The sequence below is a fragment of the Aythya marila genome (genome assembly GCF_965140915.1).
Source record: "Aythya marila genome assembly, chromosome: 5".
Classification (NCBI taxonomy): domain Eukaryota; kingdom Metazoa; phylum Chordata; class Aves; order Anseriformes; family Anatidae; genus Aythya; species Aythya marila.
The window spans coordinates 60,598,282-60,615,100 of NC_139046.1; the positions used below are offsets into that span (position 1 = coordinate 60,598,282).

Here is a 16,819-nt window from a genome sequence, read left to right on the forward strand (position 1 = left end):
ACAGAATACAGAAATAATTACAGAAGTATCAAACAATCAAGAAGCAGAATTGCATTTATATGAAAAAAAATCTGATTTTACACGAAACTGTCAAAAACACATGGCACAGAGGAATAATAAAATTGTAAAATATACAAAATTAAAAGTAGAAAATATATGAAATATATTTTAAAATGCATACACTATGCATTGATTACTGTAAGTCAAGGAATCTAAATTCAATGAAATTCTTATCCTTATTGTGAGGGAACAGCATAGATTATTTTACTAAACAAAACATGCACTCAAAATAAGATGCATGGAATGTATAAGCTAGCAGCAGCATTAAATATGGGCCAAAGAACTGTCAGGGGTTTCCAAATGATTCTTTCATGGAAGTACTTCTGATTGCTTAGTTTTTAATACATTTAAAAATAAGTTACATAACTTATTTTTATAGTGCCAGGAACTTTTCAAATAGAACAAATGCAAAAGCGTTACTGAGCTGCTGGAAATTTTAAATAATTCTTTGTAAATGCCCTAGGTTAATTTAGATCTCTGAAAACACATTAGGAAATTAGGCTGTAATGTGAGCTAATTCAAATTTTAATTTGGCAAAAAGAACGATCCAGCCACATAGTTAATGTAAATAGAAGCATAACACAGAGAAATTAATGAGATTTCCTTTCATTGAATCTTAAAGGAGGCAGATAATTAGCTTCTTTTGTTATTATTGCAGGAGAACGTGGTATTGTCTTGGAGGTGTAAAGTAAATGCTGCTTGCAAAATGATTTGTTCATTTGTCTTTTCCTAATAGTTATTTACATTAAACTCTTGTAGGATGAAGCAGCCCAGCCACTGAATCTTTCAGCCCGACCCAAGACAGCTGAACCTGTCAAATCCCCGACATCTCCAACACAGAATCTCTTCCCAGCTAGCAAAAGCAGTCCAGTGACAGTGACGAACAAGAGTGGCATCCCCAGCCCCCTTGGTGGATCTCTGGGAAGAGGATCCTCTTTAGGTAACTATTCTGTCCTTGGAGAAAACTGGCAGGTTTTCTGTGTAAAATGTCAGCTTGAACACACTTGCATCTGAATTAAATATATAGTTGGATCTACATTTCTGTTTAAAATGGAGAGAAAAAATGCAGGAAAGATTTTCAACTAACTCTTGAATGCCAGGGGTTTACAAGAGTAAACAAAGTGATACAGAAGTGATATGGATTTACAGGAAATACAGCAAATAAATATTTAACATCTACATACAAATACATACACATAATAGATGTGCATATGTGAAAAACATGAAAAAGATGCTTATATTAATATCTTCCCCAAAGACATCAAATGGATATATACATTCAGGGTTAACGTTTGAATTTTGGTCTCTGGATTAAATGGGGGAAAAAAAAAAAAAAAAAAAAAAGCTTTGCATGCATACAGAAGCTGATTAGATACTAGACATGGAGACGTGATGGCTCATGTGATGAATTAAATCTAATGCAACAGTATATAATACTTGGAGTAAGTGAGTTTTCAGTCACTCCTTGAGCCAAGGTATGTCCATGGTTCACAATGATTCAGAAGTCAGGCAGGAAGGTAACCCCAAATGTGGTTTTCAGCTGTTTAGCCCAAATATACCATTAGTTTTACCCAGAACAACATTCTGAAAGAAATATAATTCTCTGTGTCCTGGGTATTAAGTTAATTCTACCTAGATAATCTACTGAATAAATTGTTTATTTTTTTAACAAAGACAAAATTTCTTCAGCCCAGCCAGTGTAGTTTATTATCTGTTCACTTTATTGTTTGTTCAAGTTTTTATTATTTGTTCATATATCTGCCGAGATTCTGTTAATGCTTATGGTTGCAAATAGGGATTTTTTTTTTTTTACCCACATTCAGGATTTTTTAATTAAGAGACAAAGCTTATTAAGTAATGAAACAAAATTGATCTGAAAACTGGACATGAAGACTATCTTAACTAGTCAAGAAACAGAATCAAGAGCTGTAAAATTTAGATTACCGGGCCTAAAGATCAGGTAGATTTTACCCACGACTAAATACAAACCACTTCCTCGCAATTTGTAGCTCGTGTACTTATAAAATATATAGAAACGTTTGTGAATAATGAACAGACATGTTAAATACATACATTAAATATATAAAAATTATGATTTGTTCAATTCTCAAAAGACTTGGGAACATCATGATCACTGAAGGATCAAGTTCTGCAGCTAGCTAGCTATTCTACCTGTCAATATATTTCCATCTATCACTATGCTAGCTAACATTAGAAAGTGGTGTACCAATGTGAACTTGCAGACTATTCTAGAGAAACTGATAGAGAAGATATGCCTAGGTTGTGAGTATCTTTCCTGTAAGTCGTAAAAACGTTTCCCTTTGATCCAGAAGTAAAGAAGCCACAGAAGTATTGTCAAAAATCAACAAACCACATAGGATCTTTTGTTCTGTTTTATGATAAATTTAGGTGGAGTCTAAATCTCATTAAGTCACAGTTCCATTGCATTTATTCCCATCAAGACCACTGTATTATATCAACTTTTTGGTTCCCAGGATGAAGTGTGAGAAGCATGTAATCTTAATGTTTCTCATTTTAAAAGAATTCAGGGTCTTTTGAGGTTGAAATTTATTACATTTTAATTACTTTATTTATATTCTCTATATATTTTACTTAAATATTGTATATTTACTGATTTGTTATAGCGGAGTGTTAGTAAGTACATAAATACCACAAATTCAGAGCTTTGATAAAGGACATCAACTTAACAGATACACAGACCATGCACAAACTTTGCTTAAAGTTTTTTATCTTGAATGTATATACACAAATGTGCTGCATGAAGGATACTCCCATGCAGGAACCAGTGGTCTAGTCAAAGCTTTGCCACAGCACCGCAGAACAACCTTGAGTACTCATCTTTACCTCTCACATGCATTTTAAAATGCAACAGAAATGTTTTGTGTGAGTTTGATGGATGTTTAAAAATTTCCCTTTCTGTCCAGAGAAACAGAAAGAAAAACATATTTTCTCTACCAATTTAGAGTTTTATACTCATGTTAAGGTGATAATATATTCTGTCTGTCACAATAACTATGGGTGCTCTTTCAGAAATTGAAAGCTAAATATCGAGTGATGGCTCTGTCTTGATAAAGAGATTCTAAAAATTGACATAGACTTTCATGTCCAACTAAAGATTTATTTCTCCTTCTTTGTTCATTTTGTTAATTGTTATTAATACCTCAAAGGCTTCCCACTTAACCTTCAGATAATTGTTGAGTTTAACAGAGAGTCTGTGGGTATACTCAGATACTTACATATCAGGCTACACCAAGACTTCAGTGGTTGTATTTATATACAACAAAAGAGGAGCACAGGCTTATCAATCAATTCTATAGATTAATTCAGCCTTCAAATAGACAACTGCCACTCCTCCTCCTTTTGCGGATGTTAGTTGGCTGGAGTTTTTAACAGGATGAGAGCTGAGTAATTACACTGGATTCTAATTTTAATCATTACCTAAATAAAGTGTGTTCTCTGTTTATAGATATCCTTTCCAGTCTTAATTCACCTGCCCTATTTGGGGACCAGGACACAGTAATGAAAGCCATTCAGGAGGCTCGAAAAATGAGAGAGCAGATCCAAAGGGAGCAGCAGCAGCAACAGCAGCCGCATGGTGTAGATGGAAAATTGCCCTCCATGAATAACATGGGTCTAAACAACTGCAGGAATGAAAAGGTAATGTCTACCATTGCCACACAGTCTGTCATTCATTCTTTTCCCTGTAAATAGATTCTTATTTTTATATAAAATTTCTTTTTACAGCCTTTAGCCACCTCTGATTCATGTTAAATACAGCTTGTCACTTCACAATGCTGTGCTACAAACTTTTCTGTGTTTAAAAAACAGCATTCAGAAAAACAATCCTATGCACTACATATGATTAATTGTTTGTGGTCATTACATTTTGAGTTGTGCTTTTGGGAATGATTGGATCGGTAAGTATGGCAGAAAGGCAAGTGCATACTAGCATGGCAGAGTATCACAATGTTCTTGAAAGTATCTGAGTATGCTTAAATCTGTGACTCAAATTCAACAAAGAATCTAAGCTCAAAACAATGCTTTTGGCTCTTTGTTGAATCTTGACTTGGTTTCCAAATAGTAAAGTGAAATGGGGAACTGTAATAAAATAGAGAAAGTGTAGAGAGAGAACGTCCAGCATTGGACACGCAGTTTACCAGACAGCAACCTGGAATCATACCCCAAAGGTGAGGAGCAGTTTCTGTCATGCATATTAAGGACCACTCAGAGGGCAAAGAATTCCTTTGTAAAATTGTTTGCATCTGTGTTGTCCTGCTCTGTGGCCTTTCCAAAGCCTACAAGTTTTGCTCCAGGAACAGGTCTCTGTGTGTATAACAAAGCCAGTAAACACTGAACTAGGTAACTGGCTGAGCTATAAGGCAGCTCTTTTGGTGAAGAATGCTACTCTGTTAGCTTCCTTAGAGGTGGCTTATGCTGCAAAAAATACAGCATATGTGATTTTACACCACTGACACAAAGTCAGTTATACACCACAAGAATTACTCTACATTTCAGTTAACTAGAAAGGAGTCCCAGGAATATCCCTGTAATCATTGTGGCATTGGACAAATTGGAACTGTTATGATTCAATTTGGTAAAGAACAGAAACTGACACATTCATTAGCCTACAAAGCACCTAGTGTTTCAGAGTATTTCCTGCAGAAAAGAAAAATAATTCATTAATGAAAATTCTGTGATATTCTGTATTTCAGAGCGTAGGTTCTATATGCTTTGGGGTGTATAGGGGGAGATTATATTATACTCCAAAAGTAACAGAAATTTTTTATCTAGGCTGAGTATAAGATTCAGTAGAATATTATTTATAAATTAAACCATGAATTTGATGATGATATGATCTTTTCTCAACTCTCAAGGGAATACTTAGTGAGTAAGCAGATTGTAGGAAGTCACAGAAAGGAAAGGAAATGTAAACAGGGTTGTCAAATATTGATGTATACCTTTTAATCTACATTTTATATTTTTGCTTGATTCTTCACAGCACTTAAAGCAAGAGAAAGGGTTGGTGTCTATTAAAACAATTTGTTAAACAATTACTACACAGGATTAAAATGGTTTTACAAGACAAATTCAGAAGTTAATAGATTTTTATTTCTACTAGAGTTAGTTTAAGTGTCAACATTTAAAACCTCATTTAATACAGGTTCATATTATGAAAATCAGAGGAATTAATAACTGATCAAGCAGGCCATATTCAGACAAAACTTACAATGTAAAGTCAGTGTTTGTCTTAACTAACTGAGATGTAGGGTAGTAAAGTTGAAGGTATAAAATAAATGTCACGCCTATGATTAGTATTAAGAGTTTATAAACTAATGCTAATTTTAAAATGTATTTTATGAGTTTCAGTTGCTTGACATTTAAAAATATCTAAGATGCTATAAGGGCTATTAAAAGAATTCTTAACATTTGATTTGAATTTGAAAAGTATAAAAATGGCATCTGTTTACTTATCAGGCCTGTTCCCTGACTTTTTTCAGTACCATGTTTACTTCTTGTTTTGGATACAGTAAATTTTTATTTTGCCTTTCATCTTTTAAAGTAAGGGAAATAAATGGTTCAGTGAATAAACTGGAATTTCTTTTTGTGCAGGTTACTAGCAATACACAATTCCTGATACACATGTAGGAACAACACGGATGTATGGGTTCTAGGCTGTGGTTATACATCACACAATATGAGGAAAAAAAATAATTTACTTGCAAATTTAGCAGAGTTTATCGGAAGTCTTAAAAATATTAAAAAAAAAAAAAAACATTGTTCTCAAATGCTGTCTTTTATCTGGAGGCTTCTCGTGGCAGTGTTTGAAACTTTTAAACTCTGAGAAAAAACAGCAGCAAGGAAATTTGTTGTTAAATCTCAAAGTCCCTTTATATAATCCTGCTAGCTTTGTTTACTGCAGCATGTACTATAGAAAGAATCGTTAAGGCAGGAAAAAGTTATAGTATGTACTCTGGTTTTACCTTTGGTATACTAGTTTGTTATCCTTGCTCTGCAAGAACAGCAGGGTTTGCAAAAGAATGGGATATAAATTAGTCGTTTTTAATGCTGATATATCCTGACTCACTATCTTAAAGAAAATAGAAGAGTTAAGTCAGAGTCATGAATACTGAGGAAATATATTTATATTTTATTGCATGTATAAAATACATTAAAAACAGAGGCATCCTTTGCACAAATAGAATTTTAGAACACTCGTTTTACTCCTTTTACCCTTTGCCTTTCAATTTTTACATTATGGTGTATTTCTTTTACTTTAAAATTGATGGCTAGGATGATCAAAATGGGGGGAGGGAATGATAGATCACTTCAGTAAAAAAACATAATTCTGAAATAATTGCATGCAGAGAATATAGTGTATAGTTTGTCATAATCCCACTGAGGCTTTGGTAGCATAGTTGCTATTCTGGACTAGTTTCTTTTGAAGAATCAGGACACTATGTTTTCAGGAGCAAATTTTCAGAAATGGGCTTCAGGTAATTAGACTTGTATAAATAAGTAGCTAGAAGCTGGCACCAGAAAAAGATGACAAATTAATTGCCTGCAGATGGTTTAAAAAAGCTATTGAGTTTTGGTCAGTTACTGGTCTTCAAGTTCAGATAGCCGGTAATAGTTTGTTGTGCAAATGATTGCCCTTATAAAATTATGTGCATAGCTTCAAAGCCTGGGCTTAGGCCTTTTTGAAAATGTGTCATTTAAATCTCAGAAAGCTTTGTATTTGGTTAGAGACACAGAACTGAAAATTGCCTGTGTTCATGTTCTGCTGTTCAAAAAAAAACCTTCTACAAAGCTTTAAAAGTGCTCACAGAGATTCACTCATCAGAAAGCGCAAAACAAAAACACACAGTGCTGGCACAGCCATGCTTTACCATTTGCAAAAACATTAAGGTTAGGCTGCTCTTCAGAGATGATACTATTCAAAGGACAGCTACAATTACAGAGTTACTTCAGTTTGTGTATGCAAGGCAAAAAGTCATTAGAACAGAGCTGACTTTTTCTGCTTTACCTGGCGCATGTCAGATGCAGGCTGACTGAGGAAAAGCCTTCACAGAGTAAAGAGAAATACTAAGGAGGGGGAGAGAATTAGGAAAATCCAGATTTTCCAGGCTACAGGGTTCTTTCAATTTGATATGAGCAAAAAGTAAAATTGTAAGAAAATTGGCTTCATTCAGAGGATACGACTTTTTTTTTCCATGCTTACCTGCAACAAAAATGAGTGCATTAAAGTACTTAAAACAGAATTTGAATTACTAGAGCTACTTGTATTTATTTTAGTACCTTGAACTAGGAGGAATGCCTAGAAGATTTTATTTAAGGCTTTAAATGAACCTGAAAATGGTATGTAATCTATAATATAACTGACATTGTATTAAAAGAATCAGATCTTGCTGCCTTTGTTGTTGTTGTTGTTGTTGTTTTTTGTTTGTTTGTTTGTTTGTTTTTTGTGCCTAAAGCATGAAAACAGTGACAAAAAAAAAACCAGAAAATCTTTGTAGAAAAAATACAGGCAAATATGCATTAATCTTCATTGAAGAAAAATATATGAAGTTAGGATACAGCATATACCCACTAAATTTATGCATTTCTGGACATGGTCCTGGGCAACCTGCTCCAGGTGGCCATGCTTGAGCAGGGGGCAGTGGGCCAGGATGCCTGCAGAGGTCCTTTCCAAGCTAAACCATTTTGTGAAATAATCACAACATATCTGCTAGACCCAGGGATACCCCCACCTCCCCATTTTCTTACATAGAAAGCAAATTATTTGAGATTTGAGAGGAAGCAGAATGTAGTGTAACATTTATATGTTTATATTCCACTCTCACCCTTTTGTAGATTCTTAGAGAACTGTATATTTGCAGTAGGAAACCAGAATTGGACCCCCAAATAAATGACGAGTCACCACCTGCTTCCTGGGAATTATTGGACAGTAGTACCCCTTATAATGAGCCTTTTATTCCTTTCTTATCTATAAATAAATGCTTTACAATTTGAATCCACATCATTTATCCTAATATAGACCACTGTTTGTATGCAAAATGTGTACATTCTTAAAAACATATATTATTTACCCTTGGAGATGTTACAGTCTATTGACCAAATACATATTTTGGCACTTGGATTTGACTTGATAAGCCATAACGACTCCTTTGGAGGTGTTACGGTCTGCTGTATTTAGGGACTGTTAAATATGTGGATTACTGACACAATAGAGTGTAACAACTCCTCTGGAGCTGTTACGCTTCATCATTTATATGAAGCCACTGCACATGCGTGCAAACTATGCCTGATAAAACACTTTGGGAAGTCTTTGTAGCAAAAGTTACTAGTCATACATAATCTCCTTTTCACTGCCCGCACCCCTGCGATGACTCCATCATTGTATTGCATTCTTCTAAATGCAAGCAGTACTGGATTATGTTGCTGACAGTTTTTTTTTTATGTTTGTTTGTTTGGTTTTGTTTTGTTTTTCCAGCTTTTTTCTCTCTGTATATTCAAAATTATAGACAGAACAACTGCAGAGGCAGGAGTCACGGTACTTTTTCTGCAGCTGTAGGGTGTTTCTCAGAGAATCACAAAGAGAAGTACCTTGTACTAGCATCCTTGTTACTAGTCATTTCTGAAATAAGTACAAAAAAAAACCAACAAAAAACAACAAACAAACAAACAAACAAAATACCACAAAACAACAGAAAAAAAAAATAAAACACATTTAAGAAAATACACTTTCAGACTATCTTATGTTTGACTATCTTTTCCATTTATCAAACACACTGATGACCACCCTTAAATTGAGAACATGACTAAGTTAGTTATAAGGGACTTGTGGATTTTTATAAAGCTTTATGAATAATTGGTTTAGATTTGTAGCAAGTGATTCATTCTCTTTTGCTTTTATCTTTTAAGAAAAACTTTTTTTCCCCTTTAGTCTCTTATATAAGAACCTTTATTTGCAGCTGGCAAATTAGAAGTCATTTCTTATATTTCATAGTACTGGGAGACATAACTGAAGCTGTAAGCATTTTCAGTTGGATTCTTGTTTCTGTGGGTTAAATCTTAATTCTACTTGTAATTAAGGGGCAAATACCGCAGTCAGGCAAAATTAAAAAAAAAAAAAAAAAAAAAAGGATAGTAGCATCGATAACAAATGACTAGCTTTGCAAAGTTGTTACATTTTAATGCTAATATCTTAAGAATCATACCAAGATCTGTTCTTGGAACTCCACAATTTAAAGAAGGTCCTACCTCATATAGCTCACACTCATATATTATAATGTAAGTTTAAATGTATATTTTTAAATTCTGTAATAGAAAATCTGGAACGGTATAGAGAGAGAAAAAAAAAAGACACTGTTTTCTTTAACTCAGTGAGAATGTATTTCATCTGTCTAATGAGGAATCTTATTTCCACAAAGAGACACTGCAACAGGGAAACTGTTTTTGCTGAATACATCATTCTGCTCAGTCAACAAACCTTTACCTGTAGAGTTTCTGAGACACAGAAGGAGGCATCCCCTTTACAGTCCCGTAATTTTAATACAGATAAATTACTTGTCTAAAATAGATGCTCCAAAACAGGGAGAATTTTCAAATACAAATCCCATCAGTCCTCATTCTTACCAACATCCCTTATACGTTACTATGAATTTGTCCTGTTTAGTAATCTAATTGTGGCCATAAATAATATATGTAAGCAAAGATTTTTTTAATACTAGGTGTTCAAATTTAACTTCCTAAAGCCATATTTGGACACCGGTATTTTATTATAAAAAATCTTCATTAATTTTTTTTTTTTTTAATTTTTTGAAAATGCAATAATTCTGCAATTTCCTTCTTTGGCTTAGCACTTATCCTTGCCACATGAAAAATCTTCCTTCATTTTATATTAACTGTAATGCTTCCTTAGTAATTTTGAAAGCAAAATAGTTACCGAAGTGAAATTTTTCTGAAATAGCCATAACGTAGGCACCAAAGTTCCACAGAGCTAGCCCTGAAGATTTTCCCTCAGCACGAGGAAGCAGATTTGTTAGTGTCTGTACAGTTACCGTCTATTTTCAGTGAAATTCAGTAGTTTTGTATCCTTCTACAGCACTTTTTATGATTATTTGGGCAACTCAGAATTTCAACTGATGTAATACTGCCCCCTTTTATTAGAACTGGAAAACATGCTGTTTATTTATGCTGTTGCTTCCAATGTTTTGAAATTATGTGACAAGATAAGATAAATCATGAAATTGGTATAACAAGGAAGGGGAGAAAAAAAAACGTAACAATTCCAAGCAACTTTTTTGCTGGATGTATTGTCTGTGTTATGACTGGGCATCTTAGGCAGCATGTTATTCCAGGGAAATCCCTTCTGTGTTTCTGAGTTTGGGGTGTTGACGGGTTTTGCTTTTTTATGAATTTCATTATCATATGTACTTGCATTGTTTTTCTAAATCAGTACATTTTTAGGACAACAATAGTGTTGTGTTGTCTTTTATTTTATTATTTTATTTTTATATTTATTTATTCTAAGGCCTGATCAGGAATTAGATGCATCTTTGGATAGCTGGATGATTTTAAAATCCCTCAGACGTGGAGTAGTGTTGCAGTGAATTGATTTTTACAATTAGAACTTTAAAATGTAATTCAAAATGAAATTTGGGGTAGAGCTTCTTGGGGGAAAAAAGGGGGAGAAGAAAAAAAAAAAAAGCTCTAACCACCGAGTCTCCAACTATATTATTTAGAGAGAAAAATTTCCATTAAAAACAAAGGGGAAAAAAAAAATCTTACTTTTGATAGCACCCTGAAGCCTGTACTATATCACTAGCTTTCACAGATATCACAGAAAATAAAACCAGGCTTAGAAATTTTACCTATACTTAAAGAAATGTTTTATCTGACTTTTCTGTATTTAGTGAGGAAGGTGATGGAATTTGTAACTTCAGATGCACAGTGGGGTCAAGTACAGCCCTAACACTGGTACTCAGATTATAAGAGTTATGGGAGGAAAATGCCATTGCCAACATTAGCCTCTGTATAGGAACATAGCTCCATTATCAAGGCCAGGTTTATAATGGGAACCAGGTGTGAGAGGCTGTGGGTATGAAATCTTGTCAAGCCTGTTCCTCAAACTCGAAAGATAGAAATATTAAAGCTGCTCATGGAACGCTAACCTTCTGCCTGTACGTAACATTAGGATTCAGTCTTTAGCTGATTGCATAGCTATTACTCAAATACTCCTATTTACACCTAAGTATTCATACTTATGCCTACCAATATACTCACTTTTTTTTTTTTTTTCTCCCAGATTTATTTTGTATGCAATGTGTGGAAAGACATAAAAAATAATGTATTTGAAATTTTCACATTAAAAATACATGTTCGCTCAAACTGTGGAATTGACAGTAAGACAAAAAGCAGTGTAAAATCTCTGGCATATATAGGTCATCTAAATTTACAAATAAGTTAGCTTTGGCATCAGCTTCCTGTGGATCCGGTTTTGCACCAATGGAAGGGGTGGCTGTGCAGACCTCTCTTTTTAAGCCTTTTGGTCAATAATAGCCTTACTTTACAAAATTGTCTTGGTAAAGTAGGTAGCTTGTGCGTTTGCACTCCAATATGTTAGATACACAGTTAAATGCTTAGTGCCCCAAAGCATGTAGCAGCTGGTTAAAATAAAATCTAAATTATTTTTCTATTGATTAAATTATCAAAAATCAGTTAAGTAAAAAATGCAGTATTTGGAAAGTATAAATCACTGATTTTTTTTTTGACCATAAATTAAAAAAAAAAAAAAAAAGTTTGGTCAGTTTAGTAGTGATGTAACGTACAAAAGTAAGAAGTTAAAAGAAAATGCACCCAAAGGACCTCTATGAAACATTATTAACTATTTATATATATTATATACATTATTGTTGAAGAAAGTCCCCATATTATCTGAAGTTTTTAAGTTTTTCATTGCTTCCAGGTCAATCAGAAAAACACTTAGAAATAAAATACTGTTTTCAGAAAAGAAACCAGCACACTCTTTGGGAATTAGTTGCTAGTTTTGCTGTATCTCGACAACTGGAGTTTTTGCCACTACCTATGCTTGACAACGTGCTTGTATGGTAGCTGAATACAACTGTGATGTTTTATTTCTGTTGTCAGGGCTACTTGAAGGGTTGCCTAGCTGCATGTTTTAGACCTCATTAATAATAATGATGATGATAATAATAACAATAACAAAAGGGGGGATTGGCCCATTTCTTCTCTCTCTTTTCCAGCTCAGGAAGAAATGCCAAATATCAATTGCATAGGGTATTTCCTGTGGAAAGGATAAAAACTTTGCCCTCTTTTGGTCTTTTCTCTTAAATATTGGAGCAGCAAAAAATCCTAAATGGACAGCATTTGATGAAAATGGGTCCTAGAGCTAAATGCTGAAAAATTTGCACAAAAACAACAACAACAAAAAAAAAAAGGATAATTTTTCCAGGAGAACATGTGTTCTGCCATAAAGGAATAGTGTCTTTGTGATGGCTGTAACGGCATAATGGTTGTACCTTCTTATGTGCAATCCATTTCTAAGCTACTCAAAAGACTTTGCAGATATATACTGAAATTTATCCCATGTTTTCATTATACATCTCCACAAAACAATAAAGATAGGTTGAAAATTACTGTTCAAACATAAATTCTCTGGGACAGGAATATATTCATTGATTTAAATTGTGGGTCAGAATGGTAGCTGCACAATTCTATCATATCACTTCTTCAATTGTCCTGAGAACTACAGAATATATTTGCATGTTATTTCACACTTAGATACGAGCACAGACATCCACAACCATTTGTTTCTGAGCTCTCTGTTCATTCCTGTAAGTAAATGTACAACACCAAATACATTGCCAGTCTAACTGCAGCAGATTAAGTAAAACAAAGATAAATTAGGATTACTCTGCCTGATATTCATGACTTTCTAAAATTTTATAATAATGTTTTCTGTGTCTCAGGTATCATTAGCCTGCATTAATAGGTACGATAAACTGAAATACACTCACTGCTATAGGATAGTTACTCAGCTGCCTGTTTGTGGGATTATATACTACTTTGTGCTGATTTAACTGTTTTGCTTCTAACAAAACAATAAGAATGCTAGCAAGTAAAATCTTCTTTCATCTCATGAAAAGCAAGTAATACAAAACAGTATTTGCAAATGTTTGAGATCTCATTAATGGAGTTACTTCCTTTTTCTTTTCACAAATACTCATGCAAATGCATTTTTATTTCTATGGTTGTATTTGCATGTGAACATGGACATTTGTGCATGGTTACAGACATTTGCTGTTTATGCCCAAATTGATAACCTCCTGTTAAAAAAATTAATAATAATAATAAAAAAAAAAAGGTGGTTTTGATTCAGCTCCCACTCCAAACTCCATGTTGACCAAACGAAGATCACAGTAGCAGGGAACATTTCCATCCCTGATACAGTGCTGATGCTATTTGTAGATCTTTACAGCAGCTCTGTGAACTTTGCAGCATTTAATCTAGAGATCCAACAGACTTTGCTTCTCTGTGCCTTACCACTGCCACCTTTTTCCTATTGATGGTATGCCAGAGGCATGTTCATCTTTTTTTCCTGTGGTGATGAAGATAATGGATGCCGGAATTGATAGATACAAGTAAAGGCTTTCTACTACCTGGGAGGCCTCCTGGCTGAAGGAATTCCCAGTTGCTTTTTGCAGATAGTTTAAGGCAATATTGCACTACTCACCATTGAGGCAGGCATCAAAAACAATATAATTTGTCGTACGTGACCAACTAGAGCATAAATCACAACCTGCAAACTATTGAGCGCTTAAGTGCATAGTTCATGCATAACTCACAAGCTGGATTGTTTGAACACTTATAAGTTACTTATACATGTAGAATATAAATTGCTGATCCCCCAGTGGTAGTTTGAAAAAATAAGGAAGACTGTATTTGTTGAATAATTTGTTCCCTTCACATAGCTTGTCCATCTGTAGTCACATAACACTAACACCATAAACAGGTCTATCTCAATTGGAAATGCGTAACAGGGTAATAAATGATATTCAACATCAGATTACTTGTACTAAAATCATGTTCAAGTCATAGTAAGCTGTTATAACACTACTTAAAACCTGAAGTATGCCTAACCCACAAGCTGAAATTGCCCAGCTTACATCCTGAAAATCTACAGACAACATTAATTTCTCAGTAGTTCACTTTTATGCCTGTGGCCTCTAACATGTTGCAAATGCTTCTATAAGAAAGGCTGGAAAAACATATCAAATTTCTGTTCTTCCACTTGCTGACATTCATTAACTGAGGGAGAACATTGAGACAAGGTTTTGGAAAGATCTCCTTTTCACCTCCACCTGTTCCAAAGCAGTTTATTAAACAGCCAGTAAGAGAAGTGGACACTTGTGCTTTAATGTCAGGCCTGTGTTGATCAGGTAGCTGTGAATGCTTTCACTGTTATCTTGACAAAGGTTTCTTGAGATGGCAGACAATGGATGCATTCTTATCTCATTGCCATGCTCTTTGCATCCCTGAGTTAAATTGATAAGAACCAATATCATTATATGACTGCTATTCAGGTGAACTATCTTTTATATCCATTTGGATTTTTGCTTAGCGCATCCTATTTTTACATGCTTGTTCCCTTTCTAAAGCACAGGAACCCTCTGCAGTATTTCAGATACGAATAGAGGCCATCACTCGGAGGATATGCACTAGAACTGTACACAAAGTGAGTCACTGACGTGTCACAAACTGTAAAACTTCTTGTCCTATCAAGGGTTCAGCAGGTTGCCAAAACATACTCAGTTGCCAGATCCTCACCAGAATTCTGTTCCTTGCCTGAAGCCAGTCAGTCTCTTTGAATAAGTAAGATTAGGTTGTCTGGCTGCGCTCTTCCTCCCAAGGGATTCCCCTTTATCAAGGGATTACCTGCATGCCCTTTTTTACATAACTCCTATATTTTATTCTTCAGTATCATGCTACGGATCATGTCATGTCATAGCTGCTAAACATCTCATGGATGAAGTGCCTGTCAACTCGTTTTTCCTTTCAGAAAATACGAGGAAGGTGTTCTGAAAAGTTTTGCTCCTAATCTTTTCCAGCCAAGCTTCGTTTCTCTTTCTTTGCAGGGGCTAATGAGTTAATATTCACAGTTGTAGACTGACAGTATATAGACCAGGACATCTATCAGTCCTCTGCACTGAGTAGCATACTCCAGCTACATAGGATTTTCATTCCATTCAGTGAAAAAGCCATCTGTAGTTAATCAGTATATACTCACCACCATGGACAGGCAAAAGTAATGAACTGCAGTATGAGAAAATTGTAGTAAATATGTGCATTACCCTATCAGGGAAGGAGATGAAGTGTACTATTTGCTTAGTTTATCAACTACTTTCCCTTTATCTCCATCCATGCCATGTTACTGTAGCTACCTTGGAATATGTGTTATGAGACCATACAGAATCCAGTAAAAAGGTTAAAAAAAAGAAAAAAAAAATTATTTATTTATTTTTTTTTTAAAAAAGCACATGATTTCCTGTTCATGACCCCAGTTAAGGTCTCTTAATGTAAAACATTTGCTTTATAGTATATATTAGAGGGTGGATTTCAGCACATATGACTCTCTGAATCAGGACCCACATTACTTATTCATCCTTCAACTGTTCTGAGATCTGAATCCTATGGTGTTAGGAGTGTTCTTGATGTGATACAGGATATAGTTTAGGCTGTGGAAGTCTCTGTCATCCTGTTACCGTGAGAGGCAGGGAAATTTTCTTGCAGTGTTTGCTAAGATCTATCAGCTCAGGTTTTCTTTCCTCTTCCTCCAGCTGATTCTCTTCCTTATTGCTTACCCTCACTGTGCTTTGGCTGGGGCTCTTGTAAAGTGTCATCAAAACATCTTCATGTTGCTGTTGTGTGTCGCATTGTAATAGAATAGCACACAATTTCTACAGTGGAATTCCCACTACCATCTTATATGGTGAAAAGTGACTATTATTTCACTTATTTTTGCTCTACAGTCTGTGTTCTGTATATAACTGTATTTTTGTTGTCTCTGTATTTGTCTTTGATTTGGTTTCACAACTAAGCTGAACACCAAATATATTTCATAAGCAGATTACACATTTTAACACATATTTCTGATTGCTTGGAGGTAGCAAAGGAATAGAGATAAAATTGAAAACTGCATTCTAAGGTAACCATATTATTTGTTTCTTTAATATTTCTGTTTTGCTAGTAATGAAATTACTCATTTGGGATCAGGCCCTTTTAGGCTGTGCTTTAAACCAGACTAAAGCAGGCATTTCTCCTGACATGATGATCTTTAACAGAATTGGAAAGGCAAGAACTATATTCAGCCAGTTTTCACATGCTGCCCATCCAGAGGAAGGATGCTCTTAGCACTGGTTCCCTATCCTTGCACTGGGCTGCAGCTTGCTGCCCCTTCAAGGACACAGCTGTTTGGACAACTCCTCTGTAACAGCAACAAAACGTATCTTCAGGAAAAAAACAACAACAACAACAACAACAAAAAAAAAACACTTTTTTTTTTCAAGCTGAAACATTCCACTGTTTTGAGTTTTCAGCATGGCCCCATAAACAGCTGAACTGGAAGAAATAAAGGATTGTGGACTATGTGTGTTGGAATCCAGTGGATTGGAAGGTGAGGGATGGGGCAGAGCTTCACTGCCGCAGACAGCATCTG

The 16,819-nt window shown here is 34.8% G+C and overlaps 1 protein-coding gene across 11 annotated transcripts in view; it reads left to right on the forward strand.

Annotated features, from left to right (window-relative positions):
- The window catches only part of SOX6 (SRY-box transcription factor 6), a 382,586-nt gene that overhangs the window by 316,309 nt on the left and 49,458 nt on the right, over nt 1–16,819 (forward strand). For all 11 annotated transcript variants that reach the window (XM_082762761.1, XM_082762760.1, XM_082762769.1 and 8 more), the window contains 2 exons: nt 820–1,000; nt 3,548–3,738. In XM_082762761.1, the coding sequence (XP_082618887.1) occupies nt 820–1,000; nt 3,548–3,738 (372 nt within the window). The remainder of the gene's footprint in view (nt 1–819; nt 1,001–3,547; nt 3,739–16,819) is intronic.